At 45.3% G+C, this 27,984-nt stretch overlaps 2 protein-coding genes across 4 annotated transcripts; both read left to right on the top strand.

The window, feature by feature from the left end:
• The first annotated feature begins 15,876 nt into the window (after positions 1-15,876).
• Positions 15,877-18,091, top strand: LOC123093300 (uncharacterized). Of its 3 annotated transcripts, none has more exons than XM_044515221.1 (2): positions 15,877-17,219; positions 17,636-18,091. In XM_044515221.1, exons 1-2 carry the CDS (start codon positions 16,010-16,012, stop codon positions 17,782-17,784), a joined length of 1,359 nt encoding a protein of 452 aa, XP_044371156.1. In that variant the 5' UTR covers positions 15,877-16,009; the 3' UTR covers positions 17,785-18,091. The 3 variants fall into 3 exon arrangements, with proteins under 3 accessions (XP_044371156.1, XP_044371155.1, XP_044371157.1); XM_044515220.1 differs by having other exon boundaries at positions 17,752-18,091; XM_044515222.1 differs by having other exon boundaries at positions 17,780-17,948.
• A 7,112-nt stretch (positions 18,092-25,203) lies between these two features.
• Positions 25,204-26,204, top strand: LOC123090220 (uncharacterized). Its single transcript, XM_044511627.1, has one exon. The coding sequence runs from the start codon at positions 25,398-25,400 to the stop codon at positions 26,202-26,204; it is 807 nt and encodes a 268-aa protein (XP_044367562.1). The 5' UTR covers positions 25,204-25,397.
• Positions 26,205-27,984: the final 1,780 nt, after the last annotated feature.

Consider the following 27,984-nt stretch of genomic DNA (forward strand, 5'->3'; position numbering starts at 1 on the left):
AACGAATCTGGAGCCCCGCAGAAACCGCATGTGCTCGAAGTAGACATGTTGCGGTGCGCCCTCACATCCTCCGTTGGTAGAGATTGCTTAGCCAGTCTCCACAGAAACATACGGAGTTTTGAAGGAACCTCCACTTTCCACAATGTTTTCCAAGAACCCTCTTCCACGCGACATGTTGAGGGCCCTGCTGATCCATAAAGCCATGCTTCTCTCCTTTGCTTGATTGTTACCAGCATGTTGTATGCTGACTTAACTGAAAATTGGCCCCGTCTCTCATGAGCCCAGCTCCAGAAATCTGGGACATTCATAGTACATAAAGGGATACTTGAGATCACCTTTGCATCAAAACTCAAGAACGTGGCATTTAGCTTATTAACATCCCATGAGGCCGAAGTGGCGTCCAATAGTTTTGTGACCATCATAGGGGGATTTGCGGTGATGCAGCCATATGGTCTCATCATCTCTTCTCTGGGCAACCAATTATCCTCCCATATATTCGTGCTTTCCCCATTACCAATGCATTTGATAAGGCCAAGTTTGAGTGTGTCACGCCCCTTATCTACAGCCCTCCATATCTGACTAGGGTGGCTCCCTAGATTAGCTTCGAGGATGGTTGATTGTGGATAATAGATGCTCTTCAGTAAACGTGCACATAAGGACTCCGGATATTCTAGTAAGCGCCAGACCTGTCTTGCTAACATTGCCAAATTGAAAAGTTCAAAATCTTTGAACCCCAAACCTCCCATTGTTTTTGGTTTCGTCATCTCTTGCCATGAGACCCAATGGGGTTTGCGCTGCCCATTCTTACTGCCCCACCAGAATTTCCTTATTAATTTGTTGAGGTGCTCGCAGAGGCCTCTTGGAAGCTTGAAGCATGACATGGAGTATACCAGCACTGCTTGCGCGACCAATTTGACCAAGACTTCCTTTCCTGCGGTAGACAGGGATTTTTCAATCCATCCTTGAATTTTACTCCAAAGTCTGTCCTTGAGGTATTTGAAGGCCCCGTTCTTTGAACTTCCAATATCAGAGGGCATCCCAAGGTATTTCTCATTTAGGGTTTTGTTAGGAACATTGAGGGGTCCCTTGATCTGGTTCCGTATGCTGTCAGGAACACCCTTGCTGAAAAAAATTGAGGATTTTGCATAGTTTATTCGCTGACCTGATGCTTGACAATAGGCTTCCTACACCTGGTTCACCTCGGTAGCTCCCACACTATTTGCCTTAAAGAACAGCAGGCTGTCATCGGCGAATAATAGATGGTTTACCGGAGGTGCCGTAGGCACCACCTATATTCCACTCAAGTTTGATGACTCACTTTTTGATTTTAAAAGGCACAACAGGCCCTCTACTGCTATCAAGAACAAGTATGGTGATATCGGGTCCCCTTGGCGGATTCCTCTCGAAGGCTGAAATTCCTCTAGTTTCCTCTCATTGAACATGACTGGGAATTTAACAGATGTTACCATGCTCATAACAATATCAACCCAGCTCTCAGTGAAGCCCAGCTTGAGCATGATGGCCCGGAGGTATGCCCACTCAACCCTGTCATATGCCTTCATCATGTCGAGCTTTAGTGCACAAGATTGATGCTTCTTTGCCCCATTTCGCTTCATGAAATGCAGACACTCATAAGCAGTTATAATATTGTTAGTTATCATTCTACCAGGGAAAAAAGCAGATTGCTAATCAGAAATGATATCTGGTAATATCTGTTTCAATCTATTAGAGATAACCTTCGAAGCTATCTTGTATAAAACATTACACAAGCTGATTGGGCGGAACTGTGATAGGAGTGTAGGATTTTTTACCTTTGGGATCAACACCAGGATTGCATCGATAATGCATGCAGCTGACTCCGTTCCGGCCACAATCTTAAGTACCACGTTGTTTACCTCCTCCCCACACAAATCCCAATGGCGCTGAAAGAAGTGCGCCGGGAATCCGTCTGGACCTGGTGCCTTAATAGGAAACATCTGAAATAGGGCCTGCTTAACCTCGAGCTGAGTGTAAGGTGCATTAAGGACCTCATTCATCGCCGGTGTTACTTTTGTTGGCACTGTATCGAGAACCTGATCCATGTCTTGCACTCCCCCCGATGTGTACAACTCTCTGTAAAAATCCGTGGTTAGAGCCTCCATCTCTAAGTTGTTCTCTGTGATACTTCCGTCCGGCCTTTGCAGCGCCTTAATTTGATTTTTGCAGCGCCTGCGACTAGCTCTTAGATGGAAGAACAAAGTGTTTTTATCACCATGGACTAGCCAATCCAAACGTGCCCTCTGGCGCCACAGTATTTCCTCATGATGGAAAAGTTCTACCAATCGCTCAGTTATCTTAATTTCCTCGTGAGTCAGACCGGATCTACCTTGGGCAGCACGCAGGTGTTCAAGCTCAATTTTTAACTGGCGGATCTCACCTCGTACTGACCCAAACTGGGTGTGGTCCCAGGCCGACAGATCCCCTGCTAGATATTCTAGTTTTGCGCGAAAGGTGTCGGCTGATTCTGCGGCTTGCATGTTCCATCGCCCTTGCACAGTAGTAAACAATGATTCTTCCCACTCCCACATCGTCTCATACTTAAATGCCTTTGGTCCCACCCTGCATGCATGCATCTCACGTAGCGTGAGTAGGAGCGGTACGTGATCTGAACCTGCTGCAGTCTTGTGTGTCAACCGAGTGTTGGGAAGGGCTAATGACCATTCAGGGTTAACCAAGCACTGGTCCAATCTAACACTAGTGAAGCTTCCTCCCGCAACCTTCTTTTCAAAAGTCCAGTCTGTCCTAGTGTATCCAATGTCAGTTAAGCCGCATGTGTCAACAGCATCCCTAAACCCTTCAATCTGGGCTTGGCTCCGGTTACCAATTCCATCAAGCTCATGTATGTGAAAAACTTCATTAAAGTCACCCAAAACAGCCCATGGTCGACCTTGAGTTTCGGAGATTCCTCTAAGGGTATCCCATGTTTTATATCTCTCTGGCACCTGGGCTTCCCCATAAACAAAAGTCAACCTGACCTGCATATCGACCATATCATCAATCAAAACATCAATGTGGTACTTCGAGTAACCAATAACTCCAACTTTTATTTCATCTTTCCAGAAAATACCCAGGCCCCCACTTCGGCCAGAACTGTTTACAGCAAAACTCTTATTGTAGCCCAAAGATTCTACCAAATTCTCAACTCTCTTACCCTCTATTTGTGCTTCAAGAATGCATAGTACAGAGGGGGCAAGCTACCTCGCAAAATCGCGAAGCTCTCGAACTGTCGCGGCCTTGCCAATTCCGCGGCAGTTCCAGCAAAAGAGACTCATTGCGCCTGCCAGTGCCCCCTTGGAGGCCCGCCACACGCACATCATTGGTTTTGTTCGGCACTGAGTTCTTCGCTGGACTGGTTTCGTGAGTTGATGAACTTGGTTTATTCCTCTTCGGCTCTTGCTTAGCAAATGGACTGACAGGTATCTCCGGAGCAGGAAGCATCAAGGGTTTGTATGAATGATTCAGTGTAGCTACTCCTTTCTGGCCTCCTTCCGAAGGAGTCACTGCCCTCTTCCGGTTCCCATCAGCTTCCAACATCGTGAGCCTTCCCAGTATCGCCCGTGCCAGCATAGTCCTTGTCGTGAGGGGAACCGTACTGAGTTCTTCCGCGTCCTCCACCTCTTCCAGCACGACCTCTCCCTCTTCCACCTCTGGATCCATTACCCTCTCCTGGACTATTGCCGGGTCCCCTAGACCAGGATGCCTTGAGATCTTTAAAGACTATGGCTTTGGGAGGGTGAACTCCATCGCCACATTCCTTGAAAAGGTGGCCAAGGTACCCGCAAACAGCGCACCAGCCGGGTAGTCTTTCATACTTGACTCTAAAAATAACTCTGAAAGAACATGCGGTGCCCCCATGTTTAGTTTTGGTAATTGATGACAATCTCTATGGACTAATGGTTGTCTTGAGTTATAATTGAAGGATTTGTCCATAGGATTTTCTTGAAGTCCATGTGTTGGTTTCAAGGAGTTTATGAGTTGACCAAGGTGCTATTAAGGAATTATCCAAAGATTGGTCATGCGAGTGTTGAGCTTATTGCAAGCATGTCTTGAAGAAGAAGGTTGTGTGATCATTCATGTTTACCTTCAATACATCATCCAAATGAAGAGAGTTGCAAAGATTTAAGTTTGATCAAGACTAAGTCAATAGTGAATCAAGTTGATCAACTCACAAAGCGTAGAAGATGTACCGAGAGGGATCAAGTGATCCCATGGTATGGTAAGCTTTGTCCATTGCACTTTGTGTACTAACCCATGGTCTATGTGAGAGTTCTATGTGGGGTTAGGTACGTATCCATGGGCTTGCATCAAGAGGAAGATTTCATACAACCCATGGAAAGGATGACATCAAGTGGTGATCGTCAGGTTAGGTACGTATCCATGGGCTTGCATCAAGAGGAAGATATCATACAACCCATGGAAAGGATGACATCAAGTGGTGATCGTCATCAAGATTGCCGTGTGCAAGTTCAAGTGGAGCATCACGAAGAGATCAAGTGCTTGAATCTTGCCATCCATTATGGTGTCAATGGACTTGTGAAGATGAGCCGAAGAGTGGCTCACCCATAGTGGACTATGGGGGAGCAATCATCTAGTCTTCATCGAGCCAACACAATCAAGAAAGGTGGTCCAACTTGAGGGAGTCAATATCGTCATCATCTAGCTCAAGTGGACCATGTGCAAGCAAAGGTTTGCCCTTGATAGGTTTTCTATTTTACCGGTCTCGTGGTGGTAGTTGGGAGACCGGGTTATAGGATCGTTTGCTGTACTTGGTAGCTTGATCGTATCGTTAGTAGAGAGCTCAAACCATTGCATCCTTGCATCATGTTTCTTGGTTCTTGTTTGGTTCTCTTTGTGAGTCTTAGAGCTTATGGTCATCTTGATGACAAGCTTGAGTTCATCGAAAACGGAGTTCGCATGCATCTTCTATGATGTTTTCGGTGTTGGAGGTTTCACTGGTCTTATCCAAGGAAGGGTTCTCACCATTTTCTTATGGGCATTTTCTCATTTGCTTCTTATTGATATTTCTATCAAGATTGTGTTAGCCCTTGTTGCTAGCTTTCCAACAAACTTGGTTTCATCGAATTCGGAGCTCGTATGTGAAAGTTGTGGCTGTTTTGATATTGCATGTTTTACATAGAGAGGTTGTACCGCCCCGTAGAGAGGTTGTACCAGTTGACCGGTACAACCGGTGTTTGGAGCGGTTGTACCGCTCCAGAATTGGTCCGGAGGTTGTTCTGGCCATGTACCGCTCTACCACCGGACTAGTTTCTGTTTTGGAGCGGTTCTTGGGCGGTTGTTGACCGGTTTTACCGGTTTAACCGGTACTACCGGTTCCCCAGGCTGTTGTACCGCTCAGAGTTTTTCCCAGGTTGGTTTTTCCTCTGCTTTGGCCGGTTGTACCGGTTCGTGCACCGGTTGTACCGGTCATACAGCATTCTGCACATAACGAGCAGATTCGTGGGGACCTATTTAAGGGGGTCTTCTTCCCCAATGGTTCCCTATCTCTTGAGCTCGTTTTTGCCCCCATTGTTGACCTTCTTCGAGCTTGCTAACTCTCAATCCCTCCATGGATTCTTGCTAGTTTTTGAGGGAAAAGAGAGAGGAGATCTAGATCCACATTTCCACCAATCACTTTCTCCTCTATGTGAGGGGAACCCCTTGGATCTAGTTCTTGGAGTTCTTGGTGTTCTCCTTCTTGTTCTTCCTCTCATTTTCCTCCCTAGCATTAGTTGCTTCGGTGGGATTTGAGAGAGAAGGACTTGGGCACTCCGTGTGCCCTTGCCATTGCATTTGGTGCATCGGTTTGAGTTCTCCATGGTGATACGTGGAAGTTACAAGTTGAGAAGCTTATTACTCTTGGGTGCTTGGTGCCCTTGAGCTTGTTCCTCTTGGGTGCTTGGGCGTCCTAGACGGTTGGTGGTGTTCGGAGCTCAATCATTGTGGTGTAAAGCTCCGGGCAAGCATCGGGGTCTCCAATTAGGTTGTGGAGATCGCCCCGAGCAATTTGACGGGTTTCGGTGACCGCCCCCAAGGGTTGCCAAAGTGTACGGGTTCGGTGACCGCCCCCAAGGGTTGACATTTGTACAGGTTCGGTGACCGCCCTCAAGGGTCCCTTAGTGGAATCACAGCATCTTGCATTGTGCAAGGGCGTGAGGAGATTACGGTGGCTCTAGTGGCTTCTTGGGGAGCATTGTGCCTCCACACCGCTCCAAACGGAGATTAGCATCCGCAAGGGTGTGAACTTCGGGATACATCGTCGTCTCCGCGTGCCTCGGTTATCTCTTACCCGAGCCCTTTACTTATGCACTTTACTTTATGATAGTCATATTGTTCTTGTCATATATCTTGCTATCACATAGTTGCTTATCTTGCTTAGCATAAGTTGTTGGTGCACATAGGTGAGCCTAGTTGTTGTAGGTTTTGTGCTTGACAAATTAACCGTTAGGTTTATTCCGCATTTGTTCAAGCCGAAACCGTAAATATTTTAAAACGCATATTCACCCCCCCGCCCTAGGCGACATCCACGATCTTTCAATTGGTATCAGAGCCTCGTCTCTCTTTGTTAGGCTTAATCGCCTAGAGAGTAAAGATGTCGACTAGGGGATTAGGATTCTCTGACACTCTTAGTTTCGATGGCACAAATTTTGATGTTTGGGTAATTCGCATGCTTAATCTCTTTAGGGTCATGGACCCAAATTTAAAGCGAATTGTAGATATGGGTTTTTCTCCTCCAAAGGATCCTCAAAGCTTATCTTTAGAGGATGAAAAAAACTCTTATCTCAATGCTCAAGCTTCTAATGTGCTTTTCGATGCTTTGAGCAATGTAGTTATATTTGAACTCATGCCGTTCCGGGATGCTCATGAGTTATGGACAAAGCTTCAAGATAAATATGGTGTGTCCAAGATTTGTAAGGATGATCGTTCTCCTTCCACCTCCAGTTGTGTTGCCTTCTCAACTTCTTCTACTTCACCTACATGTGGATTGCCACAATGTTATGGTGAGTAGTGTTGGTCATTGCAATGATGATAGTATGCTTATTGAGGATGATCATTCATCACTATATTATTGCGATGCTCCTTCTTTGGGCTTTAACACTTCTAGCACTCCAAATGTTTCACATGCTTGTGTTGATAGTCCTTGCATATCATGTAGAAATTTCTTGACTAAATCTCATGATGATATGCTTGCTATGTCTTGTTGCCATGATAAAAATGCATCTATTTCCTCGAATTGTTGTGCTAACAATGTAGAGGAAACCGAACACTCCATGGAACAAGATGTGGTGTTTAATGGTGCCTCAAGGGATCCTACATCATCATCTATTGCTTTTTGCCTTATGGCTAAGGCGTCAAAGGTATCTCCTACTTTGTACCCCAATATGTCTCTTGATGATGATGTTGATGCTAATGATGACGAGGATAATGATGAAGAGAATGATAATGTTGCCTCCTTAAAAACTAAGGGGGAAACGATTTTTAAAGCTCTTCATAAAAATAAAATTGCTCGTTCCAACTTCATGAAAATAATGTCCATTGCCATTGATGGCAAGAAATACATTGAGGAGTTGGAATCTCATCTAGAGGAGCATGAGGCCACCATTGAGAAAATGGAAGCTCATGGGCGTGATTACGCAAATGAGATCGCGGAGCTATCTCAAGCTCTTGAACATGAACAAACCACCTCCGAATCTCTTGAGGAGACTTTTGCTCTAGAATTATCTAGAGTGAGGGAATCTCATGATAGAGCTCTTGAGGTGGCCAATGATTTCAAACTAAAAATGCTAAGCTTGAAGTTTCTCATGCTAGACTCCTTGTGGATTTTGAGCACCTCGAAAATGGCTCAAGGGTCATCAAGGGTGAGCTCATCAAACTCACCGAGTCTCATGCCCAACTTGAAGCTTCTTATTTAAAAGATCTTGCCAAGTTGTCCTCTCCTATTGTTGTAAATGATGATGCATGTGCTACTAACTCTATTACTTGTGAAGCATCCATTTTGAAGGAGAATGTTGAGCTACGGGCTCAACTTGAGGTGCTATCTAGCAATTATGGGAAATTAGAAGAAAGTCATGAAAAGCTCTCAAGCTCTCATGATGATCTTCTAGTATCCCATAGTGTGCTAAAGATAGCTCATGAGGCCATGATTGCTAAGGTAACATCTAGTGAGCCTCATGTGGATACTAGCACTACTTCTAGTCAAAATAGTATATTGCCATGTGCTAGTCCTTGTAATTCATCTACTCACAATGTTGGTACATCTTGTGATGAATTGCTTTCCTTGCCTTGTTGCTCTAACGATGAAGCTTATACTTCCTCTAGTACTTGTGTTGAGACTAACCCTGTAGAGGAAATCAAAGAGCTCAAGGCCCAAGTCACTTCTTTGAAGAAAGACTTGGAAAAGAGTCATCAAGGGAAATCCACACTCAACAATATCTTGAGTGTGCAAAAATCCCCCAATGACAAAGATGGACTTGGATTCAACTCCAATAAGAAGAAGAAGTCCAACATGAACAAAAAGAAGGGCCAAGAACAAGTCAAGAATTCGGCCAAGATTGTTTGCCTCAAGTGCAAAGTAGAAGGGCATCATGTTAGATCTTGCCCATTGAAGAAGAAGGCCATTAGTTTCAAGAAACAAGGGAAGAGGGCACAAGTTCAATCTCATGCTCAACATCAAGTTGAAGAAAGGCCTCTTCCCAAGAAGACTCAAGTTAATGCTTCTCAAATTGAAAAATCAAGTGAGAAGAAAGTGAAGAGTAGACGTTGCTACTTATGTCGTGAGAAAGGTCACGTCGCTTCTTCATGCACTAGTGGTAACTTATCCAACCCAATTATTATTGATGATATCTATTCTCTTGGTAAGGATAAGGTTGGCAATGTGTTTGCCAAGTTTGTTGGTACTCAAAGTGGTGTCAAGCAAAGAACCATTTGGGTAGCCAAACCTATTGTGACTAACCTCTTAGGACCCAACTTGGTTGGGGACCAACAAGCTCAAACTTGATCAATAGGTGTTGTTGGAGGGCATTGGAGACTTGGCTACATTATGAAGAATTAAGGGGACTTCATCACTCTTATTGTCTCAAGCCAAGTCAATTGAATCATCAAGTTTATATCTTATATCCAATGTGCCTCCTTGCGGTAACTTGTACTTAAAATTGCTTACATTGAAAGTTACTTGCCCCCTTGCATGTTTTGGTTTTGTTCCTTGCATGTGTTTTTATATGTTGTGCTTCCAACTTGATTATCTTGAGCAATCAAGTATGTGTGTGTTGGTTTGCACATCATGTACTTGTGTGTCGTTCGTTGAGACTTAGTGCATCTTGGTTGTATCTTAGTTGGCTCATGTGAGAGATTAATGGAATATCCCATTATGGGGGAGTGATGTGCTTTGTGCACTTCGCAGTCCTATAAAGGTGGGTACATGGGGAATACCACTTAGTATTGATATTACAAGATTATCTAGTCGCTATGTGGTATGTCTTCTCATGAGAAATTCAAATTCTAAATAGTCCATTAATTATCTCTTGTTGGATCCTTTTTATTGCCTCTTGTTAAGTTTTTATTGGTATCACACTATGGGGGAGTAATATGCTATGTGCATATTACAAGCCTAGAAAATGTGTACATTTGAGATATTGTCACCTAGAATTGATATTGTAAATTATCTTGTTCCTAGGTGGCATGTTAGCTCTACAAGTTGCAATTTGCGTGTGTTTGCTGTGAAGATGATGTTGTATATCATTGCTATCTACCAACGGGAATTATTTCCAAATACTTCTTGTCTTTTGACAATTGGTAATCACTTATGTGTGGTAGAAATTATTGATCATCTTCACGTTGGCGTTTGCTTTTTATTTGCCTTATCTCTTGCCAAGTTTGTGTCAACTCCCATTGTCTTCCCTACCACTTGTGGATCTTGTTTATTTCTTGTTCTTGTCTAGTGTTTTCTAGATATAGTGAAAGTGATGATCCCACCTTATGCATTTTGTATTCAAGTTCAAATCCTATGTAATGCACAACTTGTGGGGGAGCTATTCTATTTTTTCTTCACTCTTCTTGTGATCCTTATCAAGTGTGTTTTGGTGGAAGGCAAGCCATTTCTTTTTGGTACTTTGTGCCATCATGAAACTTTGTTGAGAGCTTGGTTTGTTTGGAACCATCCTCTCTTTGGGAGTTTGACATCTTTAGTTTAGTGTGTATCAGTGGATATCTCATTCCTTGATGTATCTTTAATGATATCTTCCAAGTGATGATTTCTCCATTTGGTATCCTTTTCACTTGGCATTTATTTGTCTTTTGGTTTCGGGTTTTGAAAGTCTTGAGCATGCATGTTTACTTCATGTATTTCATTTGGCATGCCTTCTTTCTTTGACTCAATATATAGGGGAAATTCCACCTAGTCTCAATTTGGATGAAATGTGCATGAAATTCATTTTCATATCTATATGCACATATTTATGTGGAGTTTGTCCTATGTATTGGTGTTTCTAACTATTTGGTCCCGATGAGTTTGGGTACCATTTAGTTTGTGTTGTTCTTCTAGGAACATTTGGAGATGCATTGGATGCTCGGCTCACTCACAAGGAAGGTGTTGTCACCATGTGCATATTGGAGTCAAGCTAGGATGATCAATGAACTACTATCTACCTTCAATTGGTATCTACTATATCCTTCCAATGATATCTCAGTAACAAGTATCTATTCATGCTTTCTCCTCCTGCATTCAACCTTGTGTAGGTTGCATCTTGTCATGATTTTCATTTCATATCTTGTGATACTTGTTTCCTTTCTCAAAGCATCACAACGATGATCTCTTGTTACTAGTTGTGATGCCCTTGATGGATGTGTGTTTGGACTTCATTTATATACAATAAGACCATATCTAGCCAAGTGCTATGCTTTCAAGCAAATATCTTATTGGTATATTTATGACTTCCTTGTGGATATCTTGTTCCTTCGTGTTGTAACTATTTCGGGTGTACATTCTTCTTTGTAGATATATATATCATCATGATTTCGTCTACATAGAACCTTATACACTTGAGAGAAATTACATCTCTAGTTGATATCCTTTCTTTCACGTCCACCTTGTCTTTCTTATGTTATTTCTTTGGTGGCTCCATGAAAGCTTTTGCCTTGAGTGCGTGTCCTCTATCGTTGCATCTTGATGCACTCTTGTGTGGTGAAGATTATTTTCCTCACGCTTATCGTTACGAGGCTTTTGCCATCTTAATTGGCATCCCTCGTCTTGATGAGGCTTTCATCTTCTATCTTCACCACGGGTTGTCACAAGCATAAGTTCTTTATATGCTTATTAGTAAGCTTGTGAACCCATTTGCTAGTTGTGTGTGGGAATGACAGGCCTTGCACCGTGTGCCTCATTCTTTCAAGACTATGTTGATGCTTAATGCTCATCCTAATTTTAGTCTTCTCAAGTGCTTCGCCATGACTCACACACATCATTTTGGTTGAGCCCATTCTTAAGTTGCCTCTTTTACTTGTTGCTCAACCATGTGTTTGTTGCAAGTACTAGGCTTTGTTTCCTATATGCTCACTTGCACTTGTTGTAAGTTTCTATTGATTTTGGGGGAGATATGATCCTATTTTGTGCACTTTGTATCCAAATACAAAAATTCTTGATGTGCACAAATCATGGGGAGCTTCTCTAGTTTCTTTAGAACACTGCTCTGCTCTTATCATAATATCCTTTATTCATGTGGCTCGTAGGATCATTGGCCTAGTTGGTTCAATTGGTATCTTTTGATAGCTTCCTTCAATTGGTATCTTTTGATTGCTTGATTGCTTGTTTTCTCTCTTTGATTATGTCTTTGTGGCATATCTTCCTTTTGCAATCTTTGGGCCTCAATATAGTTTGTGTTCCTCCAAGTATTAACCGTTGGATATGTGTATTGCATTCCACTCTCTTGTTGAGAAATACACAATTTATGGAGGACCACAATTTATATTGGCCTTCTTAGCTTTTCGCCCATTTTGGCAATCGATGCCAATGGGGGAGAAGTTTCAGAGAGTTTTGTGGAGAAGTTTAGAGAGTTATCTCCTCTTGCTTTGGTTTTGTTCCTTAGCATTTGCATCTCATACGCATGCACTATTGGTTGTTGCATTGCATAGTGAAGCATAATTCCTTATATAAACTCTCTTGAAAGTGATTGTCATCAATTACCAAAATGGGGGAGATTGAAAGAACATGCGGTGCCCCCATGTTTAGTTTTGGTAATTGATGACAATCTCTATGGACTAATGGTTGTCTTGAGTTATAATTGAAGGATTTGTCCATAGGATTTTCTTGAAGTCCATGTGTTGGTTTCAAGGAGTTTATGAGTTGACCAAGGTGCTATTAAGGAATTATCCAAAGATTGGTCATGCGAGTGTTGAGCTTATTGCAAGCATGTCTTGAAGAAGAAGGTTGTGTGATCATTCATGTTTACCTTCAATACATCATCCAAATGAAGAGAGTTGCAAAGATTTAAGTTTGATCAAGACTAAGTCAATAGTGAATCAAGTTGATCAACTCACAAAGCGTAGAAGATGTACCGAGAGGGATCAAGTGATCCCATGGTATGGTAAGCTTTGTCCATTGCACTTTGTGTACTAACCCATGGTCTATGTGAGAGTTCTATGTGGGGTTAGGTACGTATCCATGGGCTTGCATCAAGAGGAAGATTTCATACAACCCATGGAAAGGATGACATCAAGTGGTGATCGTCAGGTTAGGTACGTATCCATGGGCTTGCATCAAGAGGAAGATATCATACAACCCATGGAAAGGATGACATCAAGTGGTGATCGTCATCAAGATTGCCGTGTGCAAGTTCAAGTGGAGCATCACGAAGAGATCAAGTGCTTGAATCTTGCCATCCATTATGGTGTCAATGGACTTGTGAAGATGAGCCGAAGAGTGGCTCACCCATAGTGGACTATGGGGGAGCAATCATCTAGTCTTCATCGAGCCAACACAATCAAGAAAGGTGGTCCAACTTGAGGGAGTCAATATCGTCATCATCTAGCTCAAGTGGACCATGTGCAAGCAAAGGTTTGCCCTTGATAGGTTTTCTATTTTACTGGTCTCGTGGTGGTAGTTGGGAGACCGGGTTATAGGATCGTTTGCTGTACTTGGTAGCTTGATCGTATCATTAGTAGAGAGCTCAAACCATTGCATCCTTGCATCATGTTTCTTGGTTCTTGTTTGGTTCTCTTTGTGAGTCTTAGAGCTTATGGTCATCTTGATGACAAGCTTGAGTTCATCGAAAACGGAGTTCGCATGCATCTTCTATGATGTTTTCGGTGTTGGAGGTTTCACTGGTCTTATCCAAGGAAGGGTTCTCACCATTTTCTTATGGGCATTTTCTCATTTGCTTCTTATTGATATTTCTATCAAGATTGTGTTAGCCCTTGTTGCTAGCTTTCCAACAAACTTGGTTTAATCGAATTCGGAGCTCGTATGTGAAAGTTGTGGCTGTTTTGATATTGCCTGTTTTACATAGAGAGGTTGTACCGCCCCGTAGAGAGGTTGTACCGGTTGACCGGTACAACCGGTGTTTGGAGCGGTTGTACCGCTCCAGAATTGGTCCGGAGGTTGTTCCGGCCATGTACCGCTCTACCACCGGACTAGTTTCTGTTTTGGAGCGGTTCTTGGGCGGTTGTTGACCGGTTTTACCGGTTTAACCGGTACTACCGGTTCCCCAGGCTGTTGTACCGCTTAGAGTTTTTCCCAGGTTGGTTTTTCCTCTGCTTTGGCCGGTTGTACCGGTTTGTGCACCGGTTGTACCGGTCGTACAGCTTTCTGCACAGAACGGGCAGATTCGTGGGGACCTATTTAAGGGGGTCTTCTTCCCCAATGGTTCCCTATCTCTTGAGCTCGTTTTTGCCCCCATTGTTGACCTTCTTCGAGCTTGCTAACTCTCAATCCCTCCATGGATTCTTGCTAGTTTTTGAGGGAAAAGAGAGAGGAGATCTAGATCCACATTTCCACCAATCACTTTCTCCTCTATGTGAGGGGAACCCCTTGGATCTAGTTCTTGGAGTTCTTGGTGTTCTCCTTCTTGTTCTTCCTCTCATTTTCCTCCCTAGCATTAGTTGCTTCGGTGGGATTTGAGAGAGAAGGACTTGGGCACTCCGTGTGCCCTTGCCATTGCATGTGGTGCATCGGTTTGAGTTCTCCATGGTGATACGTGGAAGTTACAAGTTGAGAAGCTTATTACTCTTGGGTGCTTGGTGCCCTTGAGCTTGTTCCTCTTGGGTGCTTGGGCGCCCTAGACGGTTGGTGGTGTTCGGAGCTTAATCATTGTGGTGTAAAGCTCTGGGCAAGCGTCGGGGTCTCCAATTAGGTTATGGAGATCGCCCCGAGCAATTTGACGGGTTCCGATGACCGCCCCCAAGGGTTGCCAAAGTGTACGGGTTCGGTGACCGCCCCCAAGGGTTGCCATTTGTACGGGTTCGGTGACCGCCCTCAAGGGTCCCTTAGTGGAATCACGGCATCTTGCATTGTGCGAGGGCGTGAGGAGATTACGGTGGCCCTAGTGGCTTCTTGGGGAGCATTGTGCCTCCACACCCCTCCAAACGGAGATTAGCATCCGCAAGGGTGTGAACTTCGGGATACATCGTCGTCTCCGCGTGCCTTGGTTATCTCTTACCCGAGCCCTTTACTTATGCACTTTACTTTGTGATAGTCATATTGTTCTTGTCATATATCTTGCTATCACATAGTTGTTTATCTTGCTTAGCATAAGTTGTTGGTGCACATAGGTGAGCCTAGTTGTTGTAGGTTTTGTGCTTGACAAATTAACCGTTAGGTTTATTCCGCATTTGTTCAAGCCGAAACCGTAAATATTTTAAAACGCCTATTCACCCCCCCTCTAGGCGACATCCACGATCTTTCAAACTCGTTACATTGTATCCTTCCTCTTGACCACTAGAGAGACAACATTCTTCAGAGGCTTGGTAATATCGATTTTCACCCGTACGCGAGCAAAGTTTCCCTCAAAATCGTGTGATTTGGGTTCTGCGAATAAGAATTCGCCAACAGTAGCTGACAGGGCTTTGATCTTGGAGTAGAAACCGTGCGGGAGGTCGTGGATCTGAACCCAAATATCCATCTTAATGAGCTCGATGGTTGAGGGCTTGGTGAATCCATCGTAGGGCGCCATCACCACAACTTTCCCTTTAAAGTTCCAGGGACCTTCATCCATTACTCTCTCCCAGTCGCCAAGGCATGAGAATTGCATAGAGTACAGATTATCCTCAAGAGGCCGGATTTTCACCTCTTGTGCTAGATCCCATGCCACCCTCATATTCCGATAAAACCAATATTGGTTGTAGGGTTTGTCAGTATGAACCCTAGCCAACGCCATCCAATGAGTTGCGTCAGGAGTCAGCTCGCTGTCATCCACCACCACATCCTGTAGATCGTCCTCCTTCAAGCCTAGTTCCTCCATCAGTGCTTCGAGATCGGATGTTGCAGAACCCGAACTCGACGCTGCAGTAGCCATGATTCTCTTGCCCGAGGTTTTGTGATCCGCGAGCGGTATGATCCCGATCGAAACCCTGCAGCCGCACCGCCAACCGGGACCCCAGGGCCCCAGCGGTCGCCGGCGGAGAAGGGAAGGGCCGGGGAGGAAGCCGATCTCTACGGTTAGGCGTCGCCGTCGCCGAGAGGAGGAAGAAACCCTAATGAGAGGGGTATTTTTACGCACATGTGTTGTTTTTTTACTTATGGTGGTATAGCTGTACTCTCTCCTTGTGGCTACCAAAACATTAGCATCTCGGCCTCCCTGCAGCCCAAGAGCAAAACGAAATAGGCCCAGCGGTCCAGCCTGTTCACACGAGCCCATTCAGGACGCAGAACCGCAGAAACCCCACTCCTCCCACTCGCAACTCCACTCCGCGGCGGCGCTGCTCCACCACTTCCCCGCAAATCCCTCGACGGAAACCCCAATCCGGCGACGCGACGGCGGCCCAAATGCCCCCCACGACGAGCCTCCCCCTGGCGCAGCGCGGCCGCCACTCGCCGCCGGCGCTGGTCGACGACGCCATGAGGGAGATCTTCCTGCGCGTCCCGGCGGACGACCCCAAGACCCTCGTCCGCGCCGCCGCCGTCTGCACGACCTGGAGCCGCATCCTCTCCGACGTCATCTTCACCCGCGAGTACCGCGCCTTCCACGGCGCGCCGCCCATGCTGGGCTTCCTCCACAACACGCACCATGAGAGGTCGTGGGGGAGAGGGAGGATCAAGCAGCACGAGGAGTACCTGGTCTCCAGCTTCGTCTCCACCGCCTCCTTCCGCCCGCCGGCCTGCCACGAGCGCCGCCACTGGCGCGTCCTCGACTCCCGCCACGGCCTCGTCCTCTTCCACACCCCTAAGAGGGACGAGGACTTCGTCATCTGTGACCTCGTCACCTACGACCGGTGGAGGATCGACGCCGCCCCCGAGTGCGCGGAAATCATATGGAGTCATCAGGATGAAGACCATGATGATGATGATGATGATGATGAGGAGGAGGAGGAGGTTGAGGGAGTAACCTGGAATGCTGCAGTGATCTGTGCCAAGGATGGATGCAACCACCTCTACTGCCATGGCGGCCCTTTCCTTGTGGCCCTCGTCGGCTCCGACGAGGATCAGGGGATCACCTTTGCATCCGTATATTCATCAAAGACTGATGAGTGGAGCGACATGATCTCCATTGAGGAGCCGAATGCCATCGAGATGACTGGGCAAATTGGTGTTGTTGGAAATAAGGTCTACTTCCAATGTGAATGTACCCAAAATGTTGTGGAGTACAACATGGGCGATGAAGAACTATCGGTGATTGATCCAATATTTGAAGACGATAATAAGGACATACAGGCCATTGGACTCTTGGGGATGGAGGATGGCATGTTGCTGTTCGCCGCCGTGCTGGAGCCTAAACTCTACCTATGGTCAATGGAGGCTGGCTCCAACGGAGCTGCGGCATGGGCACAGCGCAGAGTCATTGAGCTTGCACCGTTGCTCCCTTCTCGTGCCCTCTTGGATGTGTCAGTGGTTGGTTTTGCAGAAGGTGTTGGTCTCATCTTCCTGAATACAGAGGCTGGGTTGTACACAATTGAGCTCAACTCAGGCCGAAGCAAGGAGGTACATAGAGCCACATCTTTCAAAAGGGTCATGCCCTACACGAGCTTCTACACTAGAGGTACGAAATATGCACATTTAGTCATGAACACTAAACACGCCATTGACTAGCTTTAACTACGTTGATAAGTACTCCCTCTGTCAAGAAATATAAGAGCATTTAGATCACTAAAGAAATGATCTAAACACTCTTATATTTCTTTACGGAGGGAGCATGTAGAGATTTTCTTTCATTTTCCTACGTAAATAGATAGACATTTATGTGTAGAGTTTCCAGTAGTTGTGCATTGCCAAGAGCAGTTTGCATACAGGTTATGTGATCAGAGCTTTGGTTGGTGTGTGTGGGTGTGTGTGTGTGCGCGCCACTAAACACTTACGCAAGGGAAGGAGAGGATTTCCTTGATGTGTGTCTCCGACATTGTAGTAGTACATTTTGAATCATACCGTTCTGTGGATGTTCTTGGTTCATTTGGACAGCTAGAGTTGAAGTTATTAAGGGACAAAGTGTGCTCCTCTTGTGCTCATCGGATCAACTTATGAAGCTTTGTTTTCTTATGGCGCATCTTGGGGGCGAATGCCGACCTCTGACTAAGCTTCCTGTTGGTGCTACTGCTACATCAGTATAATCAAATGGCGTCAAAAGGATGGATCTCTTTGCTTTTGCTGCCCAGGAAGAATTTGTACCACTGAACTTCGGTGTCTTCGTTTGCTGGATGTGTTGGATTGTTCGGTCAGGGTGTATGCACTTTTGTTCTGTTTGTGCTTGTGCCAAAACTTGAGTCCGCAGTCATTGTGTCCGTAACACCAGCAGGGTATTTATGTGTTTTACCTAAGGAATTAAGGTAAGGAAGTAGAACATGATCAATTGTGACAGTAACTTATGAGTGTAGACTTAAAGTACCTAAATTTTAAGGAGACAGAGATATCTATGCAGTAATCAGCTGGGCTGTGTCGGTCTCTGGAAGGTCATCCTATATTTCCGTATTGTGCAAATGCTCGAAGGCAAGCCCATATTTGTTTGGTGATATGTGGTTTCATAAAATTTTATCAACATCGAGATGCCAGAAAGACTAGTTGTTGATTATTGGTGTTGAAGCGACTGCACAGCCTCCCCGTCGATGACATTAAGACAACTGAGAAACCAAAAATGTCTCTCATTGAGTTACCGTGGAAAAATGAATCATTCATCAACAAATTCTTCTGTACCATGACTATCAATTGGAGTGTGTGTGCGTACACAAGGCACTGCATGTGTTAGAGATATGACAGGCAAGAAAACGAGGAAGATTGAATCAAACATAGGGGCCACAAGATTTTTACATGAAAAACCCCTTCAATGCGAAAGGGAAAAACACCATGGACGCCAACCAACGAAAATTCACAATGTCAAGAGAGATTACAAATGCCGGGATATTACAAATGATCAACTTATCCCGTGTAGTGGCTTACAAAGGATATATATATATATATATATATATATATATATATATATATATATATATATATATATATATATATATATACATATAGTAGAGGTGGCCTAGGTCGATACTGATGCATACCACATTTGGTTTACTATACGACATGTAACTGAAAGGTGGAACGGGGCAGCAAAAAAACCCGCTGTTCTGCTGGTTTTGCTATTTTGGGGGCTAACGACTACGCTGAAGATATGGTTCTTTCCAGCGACATCCTTTTTTTTTGAAATGGAAGGGGTTTCCCCCCGCCCCAACTTTTTATAAAGCCAAGGCAAAACCACACACAACCACCAGACTGTTAACAATGCTCAGCGACAACCAGAGTAGCTGCCACAGACAACATATTACAGGGTTTTGAATCTGCCCTATTACAGCAACATTCAGCAAGGAAGTCTTTTATTATAGAGCAAAGGACCCGAGCTAGGAATAGGATAGCATAAGGATCAAAGCTAAAATTCTTAGATATTACTATAATTTTAGGGTAGAACAAAAAGAATAAAATCTACTTCCTTTGTTTGAAAATATAAGACCTTTTTTGACACTACGATGGTATCCAAAAACATTCTTATATTTTGATACGGAGGAAGTAGTATATTGCTAATGGCTTGTATAATTCTCATACTTTCGGCGTGGAAATTTGAAGCTGTCAAAAGAATTAAGACCATCAAAAGACTTTATCTACTCTAAAACAAAACAAAACAAAAAGCATAATTAATCGGAGTATTGGCCATTTTCGTGGTTTCATAGACGCCTGTCATGGGCAAGCCATACATTCACCATCATCAGATAAGGAGAAAGAGGTAGTAAAGAAATATGTTTTTCTTTTCCTGTTGTCGGCGACTGCGAAGATGCATATATCTTGTATTATTTCCACTCCATTAACAAGGGCAATGAACGATGTGTCATGTGTGATAATAATCCGGCAAGCTCAAGATCTTTCATAATAATTTTTCCTTGTGGGGATGTTCGTAATTTATTAACCCATCATCTTGTATTGCCTCATCGTTATCACTGAAGAAAAATAACATAAAACATTTTTTGATAAGTAAAAAAAACATAAAACATTTGCTTTTCGTTTTTAGACAACAATATTTGCTTCTTTTCGAGAGCAAGAGGTAGTAGCCTAACGGCCCAGCCCATTTCTCATGTGTGTGACAACTCACGCCAGCCCATCAAGACCCAAGATCCAAGAAAAATCCCTACTTGTAACCGCACACCATGATTTTGATTTTTTTTTTATGAAATCCCTCCACATTCCACACCATGGCGGTTCGGCGGCGCTTCTCCACTCCACTACGAATTTTTGTCAAAAGAGATCACCTGTAGAATGAAATTGTCAAAAAAAAACCCCTTCAAGACGAAGTGACAAAAAAGACCCCCTCAGCTGTGGCGGCAGGCCCGGCAGGCGACACGTGGCACCTGCCGCCACGGCGTGAGGCGGCCGGCCCTGCCACCACCGGGCCAGGCGGCATGCTGGGCAGAACGGTGATTCTCATGCTCGCGACGGAACGACAGCGACTGTGGGGCCTGGCGGCAGGACTGTGCCGGCTGGGCCCGGCCACCTCGTCGGCTGGCGGCAGCCCTGTTCCCTCGCACTGCGCTGCCTTTCGCTGTTTCATACGCGCTGATTACTCCAGTATTCCACACAGTCTATCGTTTAATTCTTTTGATGTTTGTCCGTTGTGCCGACACTCCAGTACTCAGTTTCTTTTTATACCCTTCTCTGCACCATGCGCAGACGCTCGGTCACGAGCTCGAATCTCTGGTTGTCTCAGTGCTTGTCTACTCTCTAACAACGGACATACATCAAAATAATTAAACGAACGGACTGCGGATATTGGAGTAATCAGCGTGTATGAAACGAGGAAAGGCAGCGCAACGCGAGGAAACAGGGCTGCCGCCAGCCCGCGAGGCGGCAGGGCCCACTGCCGCTGCCGTTGCGTCGCGAGCGCGAGAATCCCGTTCTGCGTAGCATGCCGCCTGGTCCCGTGGCGGCAGGTCCTGCCGCCTCGCGCCGTGGCGGCAGCTGCCACGTGTTGCTTGCCGGGCCTGCCGTCACGGTCAAGAGGGTCTTTTTTGTCACTTCGTCTTAGAGGGGGTCTTTTTTGACAATTTTGTTTGACGGATGGTCTCTTTTAACAAAAAATCAGGGCGGCCTGCTCCTGTTCGCGACGGTGCTGAAGCCTAGGCTCCACATATGGTCAATGGAGGTCCGTATAGAACGACGGCTTTGGCGTGATGCAGGATCGTTGAGCTCGCGCCAAAGCTCTCTGCTTATGCCTTCTTGGACGTGTCGGTCGTTGGTTTTGCAGAAGGTGTTGGTGTCATATTCCTGAGTACAAAGGCTGGGTTGTACAAAGTTGAGCTCAGTTCGGGCCGAATCAAGAACATGGACAGAGAGCCAAGCCTCGGAAAAATCATGCCATACATGTGCTTCTACACTAGAGGTACAACAAACTACCCTTGTACTGTTTTGTAAATATGCACATGAAGTCATGAAGACGAAACACACCATTGACTCATGTGATGAGTATGTTGAGTTTTTCTTTTCACTTTTCTGCGTATCTAGATAGACATTTGTATGTATGGTTCCCACTAGCTAGATAGACATTTTTATGCACATTTCCCAGTAGTGTGTCTTGTGTGGAATCATCAGCCTTGTGCTGATCAACATATCTGCTCCATGGTGATTTTATAGTTGGTACTGTATGTTTCACTAGCTGCTCTAGTAGATATGTTGCTCTGATCAGGCCTAATGGATAGGTTAATCTAGTTGGAGCTTTGCTGATTAGGTCCTAGGCTCCTAGCATTGCCAATAGCAATCTGTAAAGTACACCCTCTGTTCCTAGATATAAGACGTTTTGGCAGTTTACTAATTTAAACTGCCAAAACGTCTTATTTTTAGGAACAGAGAGTGCAGTTAAGTAACCAGAGCTTTGCTGTGGTCTCGGACACCCAGACCTCCTTGTGGTCTTTTGGGTAGGATAACCTAGTCTCAAACACTTAGCAAGGGAAAGTTCTGTTGCTATGTGTCTCCAATATTGCAGTAGTTCCAGATTGAATGGTTGTGATGTGGATACCTCCTGTTATTGCTTGATTGATTTGGACAGCTACAACTGAATTTGTTTTGAGGGGCAAACTATGCTCCTCTTCTACCCATCAGATCATCTTATTAAGCCTCGTCTTCTTACGATGCAGAATGGGGGCGGTTGCCGACCTCTGACTAAGCTTCCCACGCAATTGTTGGTGCTACAGCGATGTAATCAAACGGCGTCAAGATAATGATCAGTCTGTTTACTTTTGCTGCCTGGGAAGAATTTGAAGTGAACTTCGGTGTCTTCTGTTTCTGGTTGTGTTGGACAGTTTGGTTAGAATGGATGCACTTTTGGCATATGTGTGCTTGTGCCAAAACTTGAGTTTGTTGGTCCGAGTTGCGTGCATTGTGTTGTGCCCTGTAACCCCAGCAGGATCCTATGCTTCACCTAATGAATGTCAGGAAGCGCTACTAGAGTACTAGTGCATGAAGAACATGATCGGTTATGACAGTAACTTATGAGTGTAGACTTATGTATGGACCTAAATTTTCAGAAGACGAAGATATCTATGTGGTGCGTCGATCTCTGGAAGGGCATTCTATATTTCTGTGTTGTGCAATGTGCTCGAAGACAAGCCCATGTCGTTTGCGCGGGTGGTTTCATAAATTTTATCAAGACCGAGATGCCAGAATGACTAGTTGTTCTATAAAATTAGCCATTAAACTTGAGTACTGGTGCAGCTACTGCACAACTTCTTTCGATGACATTTTGACGTCGTACAATTGGGGTGATGTTTGTCGCCAGCCACGGCATTAGAGTTGAAGTATAGAGGGTGGCAGCGTGTCAAGCGAAAAAGGAAAAACTGAGTTCCCGTTGAAGAATGGTTTAATCATCACCATACTCTTTGTATTTAACCTATCACCATATTCTTTTGTACCATGACAAACAATCGGAGTGTTTGAGGTACACAAGGCACAATATGTGTTTTGCTACCGGTTTGGAGTTCGGTCTTTGTGTTCTTTGTATTTGTAATGCAAAGCCTACAAATACCGTGATGACAGAGAGAAAACATGTGTATATAATGCCACAAAGTACTCCTCCCTCCGTTCCTAAATACTCCCTCTGAAAACTGATATAAGAGCGTTTAGATCACTACTTTAGTGATCAAAACGCTCTTATATTAGTTTACGGAGGGAGTATTTGTCTTTTTAGAGATTTCAAATGAACTATCACATACGGATGTATATAGACATATTTTGGAGTGTAGATTCACTCATTTTACTCGGTATGTAGTCGTTTGTTAAAATCTCTAGAAAGACAAATATTTAGGAATGGAGGGAGTATAAATTTAATCCACAGCTTGAAAACCAAGCAAGACAAAATCTGATGCTCATAATAGATTAAATTCATATCCTAAATATGGAACCTTGGCCTTTCAGTCTCATTGTCTTACTCTGATCACAAAGTTGAATGCTGCTGTTAGAGGCAGCAGGCTCAATTGTTGCAGACGTCAAATCGCTGGCTAGTAGTTTTTCTTCTATTTCTTTTGTTCATGTAACCATAGTGCTAATGAGGTGGCTCATATGTTGGCTAGATCTGAGTGAACGCTGCTCATTCGTTGTATCGCCGTTGTATCCTTATTTGTGTCCATAATCTTGTAAACTCTTAATGTTTGTACGAATAATGAGCCATCTTTGATAAAATAAAATATGGACAAGCTACCATCCGTATCCAAATGCGCCTTCCTATTTTCCCTTTTGAGTATTTATAGAAGATTTAAATTTTCTGAGATGGTAGCCACACGCTGTTCCACTATTTAGATGAATTTCAACTTTTATGAGAGCATCTCAAAAAGAAGCTAATATTACTCACCAAGTTATGAAATCTTGGGTCGGTTTCGCTATTTTCTCTAGCAGCTGATAAATAACTTTTCTAGGAGTTAACAGAGAAATATCAAGTAACAATTATCTGTAAGTGTGATGAGCCACACTAACTTTGTTCTGGTACTCACATTCATAGACTTGTCGGGTTTCCCCTTTTTCGAAAAAGGAAAAGAAAAAAAATCACACATTTTTTTAGGAACAAAAAAAAAAGTCACATGGATTTTTTTAGGCAAACTCTGAAGTTTTTTATTCAACCGTCACAATGTTTACAAGGACGAAATGACGACCATTGGGCTGACCTAACCAAACATGCGGCCAGCCCCTAGGGATAATGCGTGCTTCACGAGTTTGTGAGCCTCGACATTCGAACTCCTAAATTCATGAATAAAGTACAAAAAGTAAAAAGAGTTTTCCGATGTATGATTTCATGTATGATCGCCTCGTAAAGTGCTGGGTTCTTCTGTCGTATATCGTCCACTACCACTTTGCAATCCAATGCCACTTGAATGCTCCTCTCGTACAAATCATCTGCTAAGGCCAACACCTCCCTGATAGCAAGTGATTCGAGAGTCGCCGACTTAGAAATATTTGGGAAAACCACTTCTAACGCACCAAGGAACATATCGGCTTGATCTCTGCAAATGGCACCGGCAGCTCCATATGAATCTCCTCTTGCAATAGCGACGTCAACATTTAATTTTGCTAGCCCAACAGGAGGCGCGATCCACTGTGTTGACCTATTCGGGGATGAAACAGGCACCTGAGTCACTCTGAGTTGGATTGCTTGCAGCTCACCTAGGTAATGTTGCACAAAGCTATGGACAACAAATGGGCTTTGATAGATGTCCTTGTACATTGCTTTCCGTCGCGCTCCCCACACTGAGAATTTAGTTTTTCTTTCCTAGTGGAACAAGAGTTTCTTAAGGCTCGGGGATAATCCTTGTTTTTTTTTACCATTTTCCGCTTAGATAGGATTTACCATTTCTAATTCATTCTGCTTTTTTTAAGTAGTTTCTTTAGAGCAACTCCAACCGGGTGACCCATTTTGTCCATTTGGGTCATCCGGACACAAATCTTGGCCCAATGGGGCGACCCAAACGGACATCACATCCGTCCAAATCTTGGCCAACCTCTCTCTCGCCGGAGACGCCACCCTCCTCCTCACCTCCCTCCGCCTCCCCGCCGTCGCGCTCTTCGGCCGCGCCTGCTCTGGAGCGACTGACCGCGTTCATGGGTGCTCCTGGCCGCGCCCGCTCTCAAGCTTCTGGCCGCGCCCGGCCATGCCCGACCACTCTAGCCCCGCTGCTTCCTGCTCGAGCTGCACGGGCGCTTGCTTCGCCGGCGGGACCAGTCGCAGAGGCAGCAAATGGGTCCGCCGCATGTCTTTGCGTTGGGTCCTGCGTTTGAGTTGCTCTTAGGATTATGTGGATTATTTGTTATAGTTTTGCCTCGGCTATTGCATTTCTTTTCTTTTCTCTTCTTGAGAAGACCTCGGCTATTGCATTTTTGCGAATTGGACCGAGAGGAGAGGAGTCAGCCCATTCCCATAGCCACACGAGCCCATCGTACTCTCTCTCACTCTCTCTCAAAAAACAACTCTCTCTCAAAAGGGCCCCTCTCAAAAAGACCTAGACGCGGCAGCTCGAAAAACAAAAAAGAGACCTAGACGCGGCGGCGCCCCAATCGAGCTCCCACTGCCAAATGCGCCCCCCAAATCCCTCGACAAAATCCCCAATCCTCATGGCGCCGAGCCTGCCTCCGCCGCGACGCCGCCGCCGCCGGACGCCGTCGCCGGTAGACAACGCCATGCGCGAGATCTTCCTGCGCCTACGACCTCGTCATCATGGGTGAATACTTCGTTTTCTCCGACCTCGTCACCCACGAGGACTGGGAGATTCACGTTGACCCCAAGTGCCACGGCATCATGCGGTGGGAGGACGACGGCCCCGAGGATGTGTCCGAGGGCATACGCTGTAATGCGGCAGTGCTCTGTGACAAGGACCTATGTGACCACCTCGACTGCCACGGCGGTCCTTTCCTCGTCGCCTTGGTGGGCTCCGACGATGCAGAAGGGTCAATGGCCTTGGCTACCGTCTACTCTTCAAAGACTCGTGAGTGGAGCGACGTGATCTCTGTTGATGTTGATGAACCGGATTTAATCTATGACAAGGCGCACAGTGCGGTTGTGGGAAATAAGGTCTATGTCCCCTGTGTGGAGAGTAGCTGTGTCTTGGAGTACGACATTGGTGAGCAAGAACTATCAGTGATCAGTGTGCCATATGAGGACCAGGACGAGAGCCAGCGTTACGTCGACCTCATGGGGGTGGAGGACGGCATGCTGCTGTTTGCGTCTGTGATGAAGCCTAGACTCTATCTATGGTCAATGGAGGCTGGTCCCAACGGAGCTGCAGGATGGGCGCGACGCAGGTTCATTGAGCTTGAACCGTTGCTCCCTCGTTCTATCCTCCTGGACAATTCCACCGTGTCAGCGGTTGGTTTTGCGGAAGGTGTCAGTGTCATCTTCGTGAGTACACAATCTGGGTTGTACACAATTGAGCTCAGCTCAGGACGATGTGACAAGGTAAATGTAGAGGAACACGTTCAAAAGGCCATGCCCTACATGAGCTTCTACATTGGAGGTACAGACTAGCAAACACTGAACAAACCATTTACTAGATTACAGTGTTTTTGCTTTGTAGCTTAGATTGTTGAATAACTTAAATCTGAGAGCTCCCGATGTTGTGCTCCCTCCGTTCACAAATATAAATATTCTAACTTAATTCTGAATCGGATGTATATAGACATGTTTTAGTGTCTGTTCACTCATTTCAAAATGTATGTAGTCCATATTGAAATAACCAAAGCATCTTATATTTGTGAACGGAGGGAGTATGTGATTCCTAAGTGTCAATGCATATGTACATTTTTTTTTCTTTCAGTTTTTCTGCATAACTAGATACTCCCTCCGTTCCAAATTACTCGTCTTAGAAATGGATGTATCTAGAACTAAAATACATCTAGATACATCCATATTTGTGACAAGTAATTTGGAACGGAGGGAGTAGATGTTTGTATGTAGGTCCGCTCTTTCTTTTCCCCTTTTTTGGGTGATCTGTAGAGATGTAGGAACCCATCCTTTGTACTGCTATATTGTTGGAATTAAACACGACAAGACGTGTCCGTGTCCGGCAGTGCGTGCACGTACGTATCCGTATTGATTTTCCTAACCTTCATCGAGTAGGATAAGATTAGTTGGTAGGTTAACTAGCTAATATAAATACTCATGTACCCCTGTACTCTTAGTACCGTGATTTGTGAAGCAATACAAAGAACCAGGAGCGATACGCCCCTGTGGCAATACATCAGCTTCGTGTGCGTACGTGTGTTAAGTACTAGTAGATCGATCCACGAAATCGACTAGCTAGTTGCGTACGTAGTAGACGAGCTAGTTGAATCAATCGGCCAGTGCAGCTGTTTGAGCTAGCTTGCTACGTTGCTTACTACGGTGCATCTCGACGTAAAGTCAACTCGTCGAGTTCGTCAGCGAGCTTCTTTCGTCATCGTCGTTCGTCGTCGGTTGTTGCTGTCGCCGGAAAGTACTCGGCGGCGTGGACTGGGCCAACAATTGGTATCAGAGCAAGGTTGATCTTCTAGTAACGGGAGATCATGTCGGACGACGAGAAGGACAAGACCAAGCAGCTGGTGGAGTACTCCGGTGCAGCTAAAGTAATTGCTGCTCCGGCGAGTTCGTCGTATCCACGGTTTGATCGCGAGAACTTCGGGGTCTGGAAGGCCCTCATGGAGTGTGGTCTCCGCGCCAACGAGCTATGGGACGCGGTGGATCCCGGAGGCGACGCGTTCAAGAAGGAGGGAGCCGAGCACCGGAAGGATCGGCAGGCGGCGTCAGCGATTTACTCGGTGATGCCGATGGATGTCCTCCAGCACCTAATCGCCAAAGCAACGGCGAAGGAGGTGTGGGATACGCTCAAGCTCATGTTCGAGGGACACACCCGCGTCAAGCAAGCCAATCTCCAAACTCTCCTAAGGAACTATGAGACTTTGGTCATGGGCGACAATGAGTCCGTGGATGCGTTCGCTTCACGGGTGGCTACTCTCGTCAATCGGATCCGTGCGCTTGGTGAAAACCTCACGGAGACCTCGGTTGTCCGGCGGTTCTTGCGCGCAGCCCCTCCCCGGTACCTGCAAATTGTCACGGCGATCGAGCAGTGCGTCGATCTCGCGACTCTCTCCATCGACGATCTTGTCGGACGGTACAAGGCTCACGATGAGCGTATGCGGTACAGTCTTGGGGACGGGAAGAACGACGAGCTTGTGATGCTCACAAAGGCGCAGTGGATCGCCCTGGAAAAGCGAGGCGGATCCATAAGCAGTAGCAAGAAGAAGGGGAAGCAGCGTTCGACGAGAAAGAA

The sequence above is a fragment of the Triticum aestivum genome, chromosome 4B (assembly GCF_018294505.1).
Source record: "Triticum aestivum cultivar Chinese Spring chromosome 4B, IWGSC CS RefSeq v2.1, whole genome shotgun sequence".
NCBI lineage: Eukaryota > Viridiplantae > Streptophyta > Magnoliopsida > Poales > Poaceae > Triticum > Triticum aestivum.

Coding starts and splice junctions, on each gene's coding strand:
- LOC123093300 (XM_044515220.1), top strand. CDS start 16,010: ATGCCCCCCACGACGAGCCTCCCCCTGGCGCAGCGCGGCCGCCACTCG. Junction 17,220..17,751: donor CACGAGCTTCTACACTAGAG/GTACGAAATATG, acceptor CCTCTGACTAAG/CTTCCTGTTGGTGCTACTGC.
- LOC123090220 (XM_044511627.1), top strand. CDS start 25,398: ATGGGTGAATACTTCGTTTTCTCCGACCTCGTCACCCACGAGGACTGG.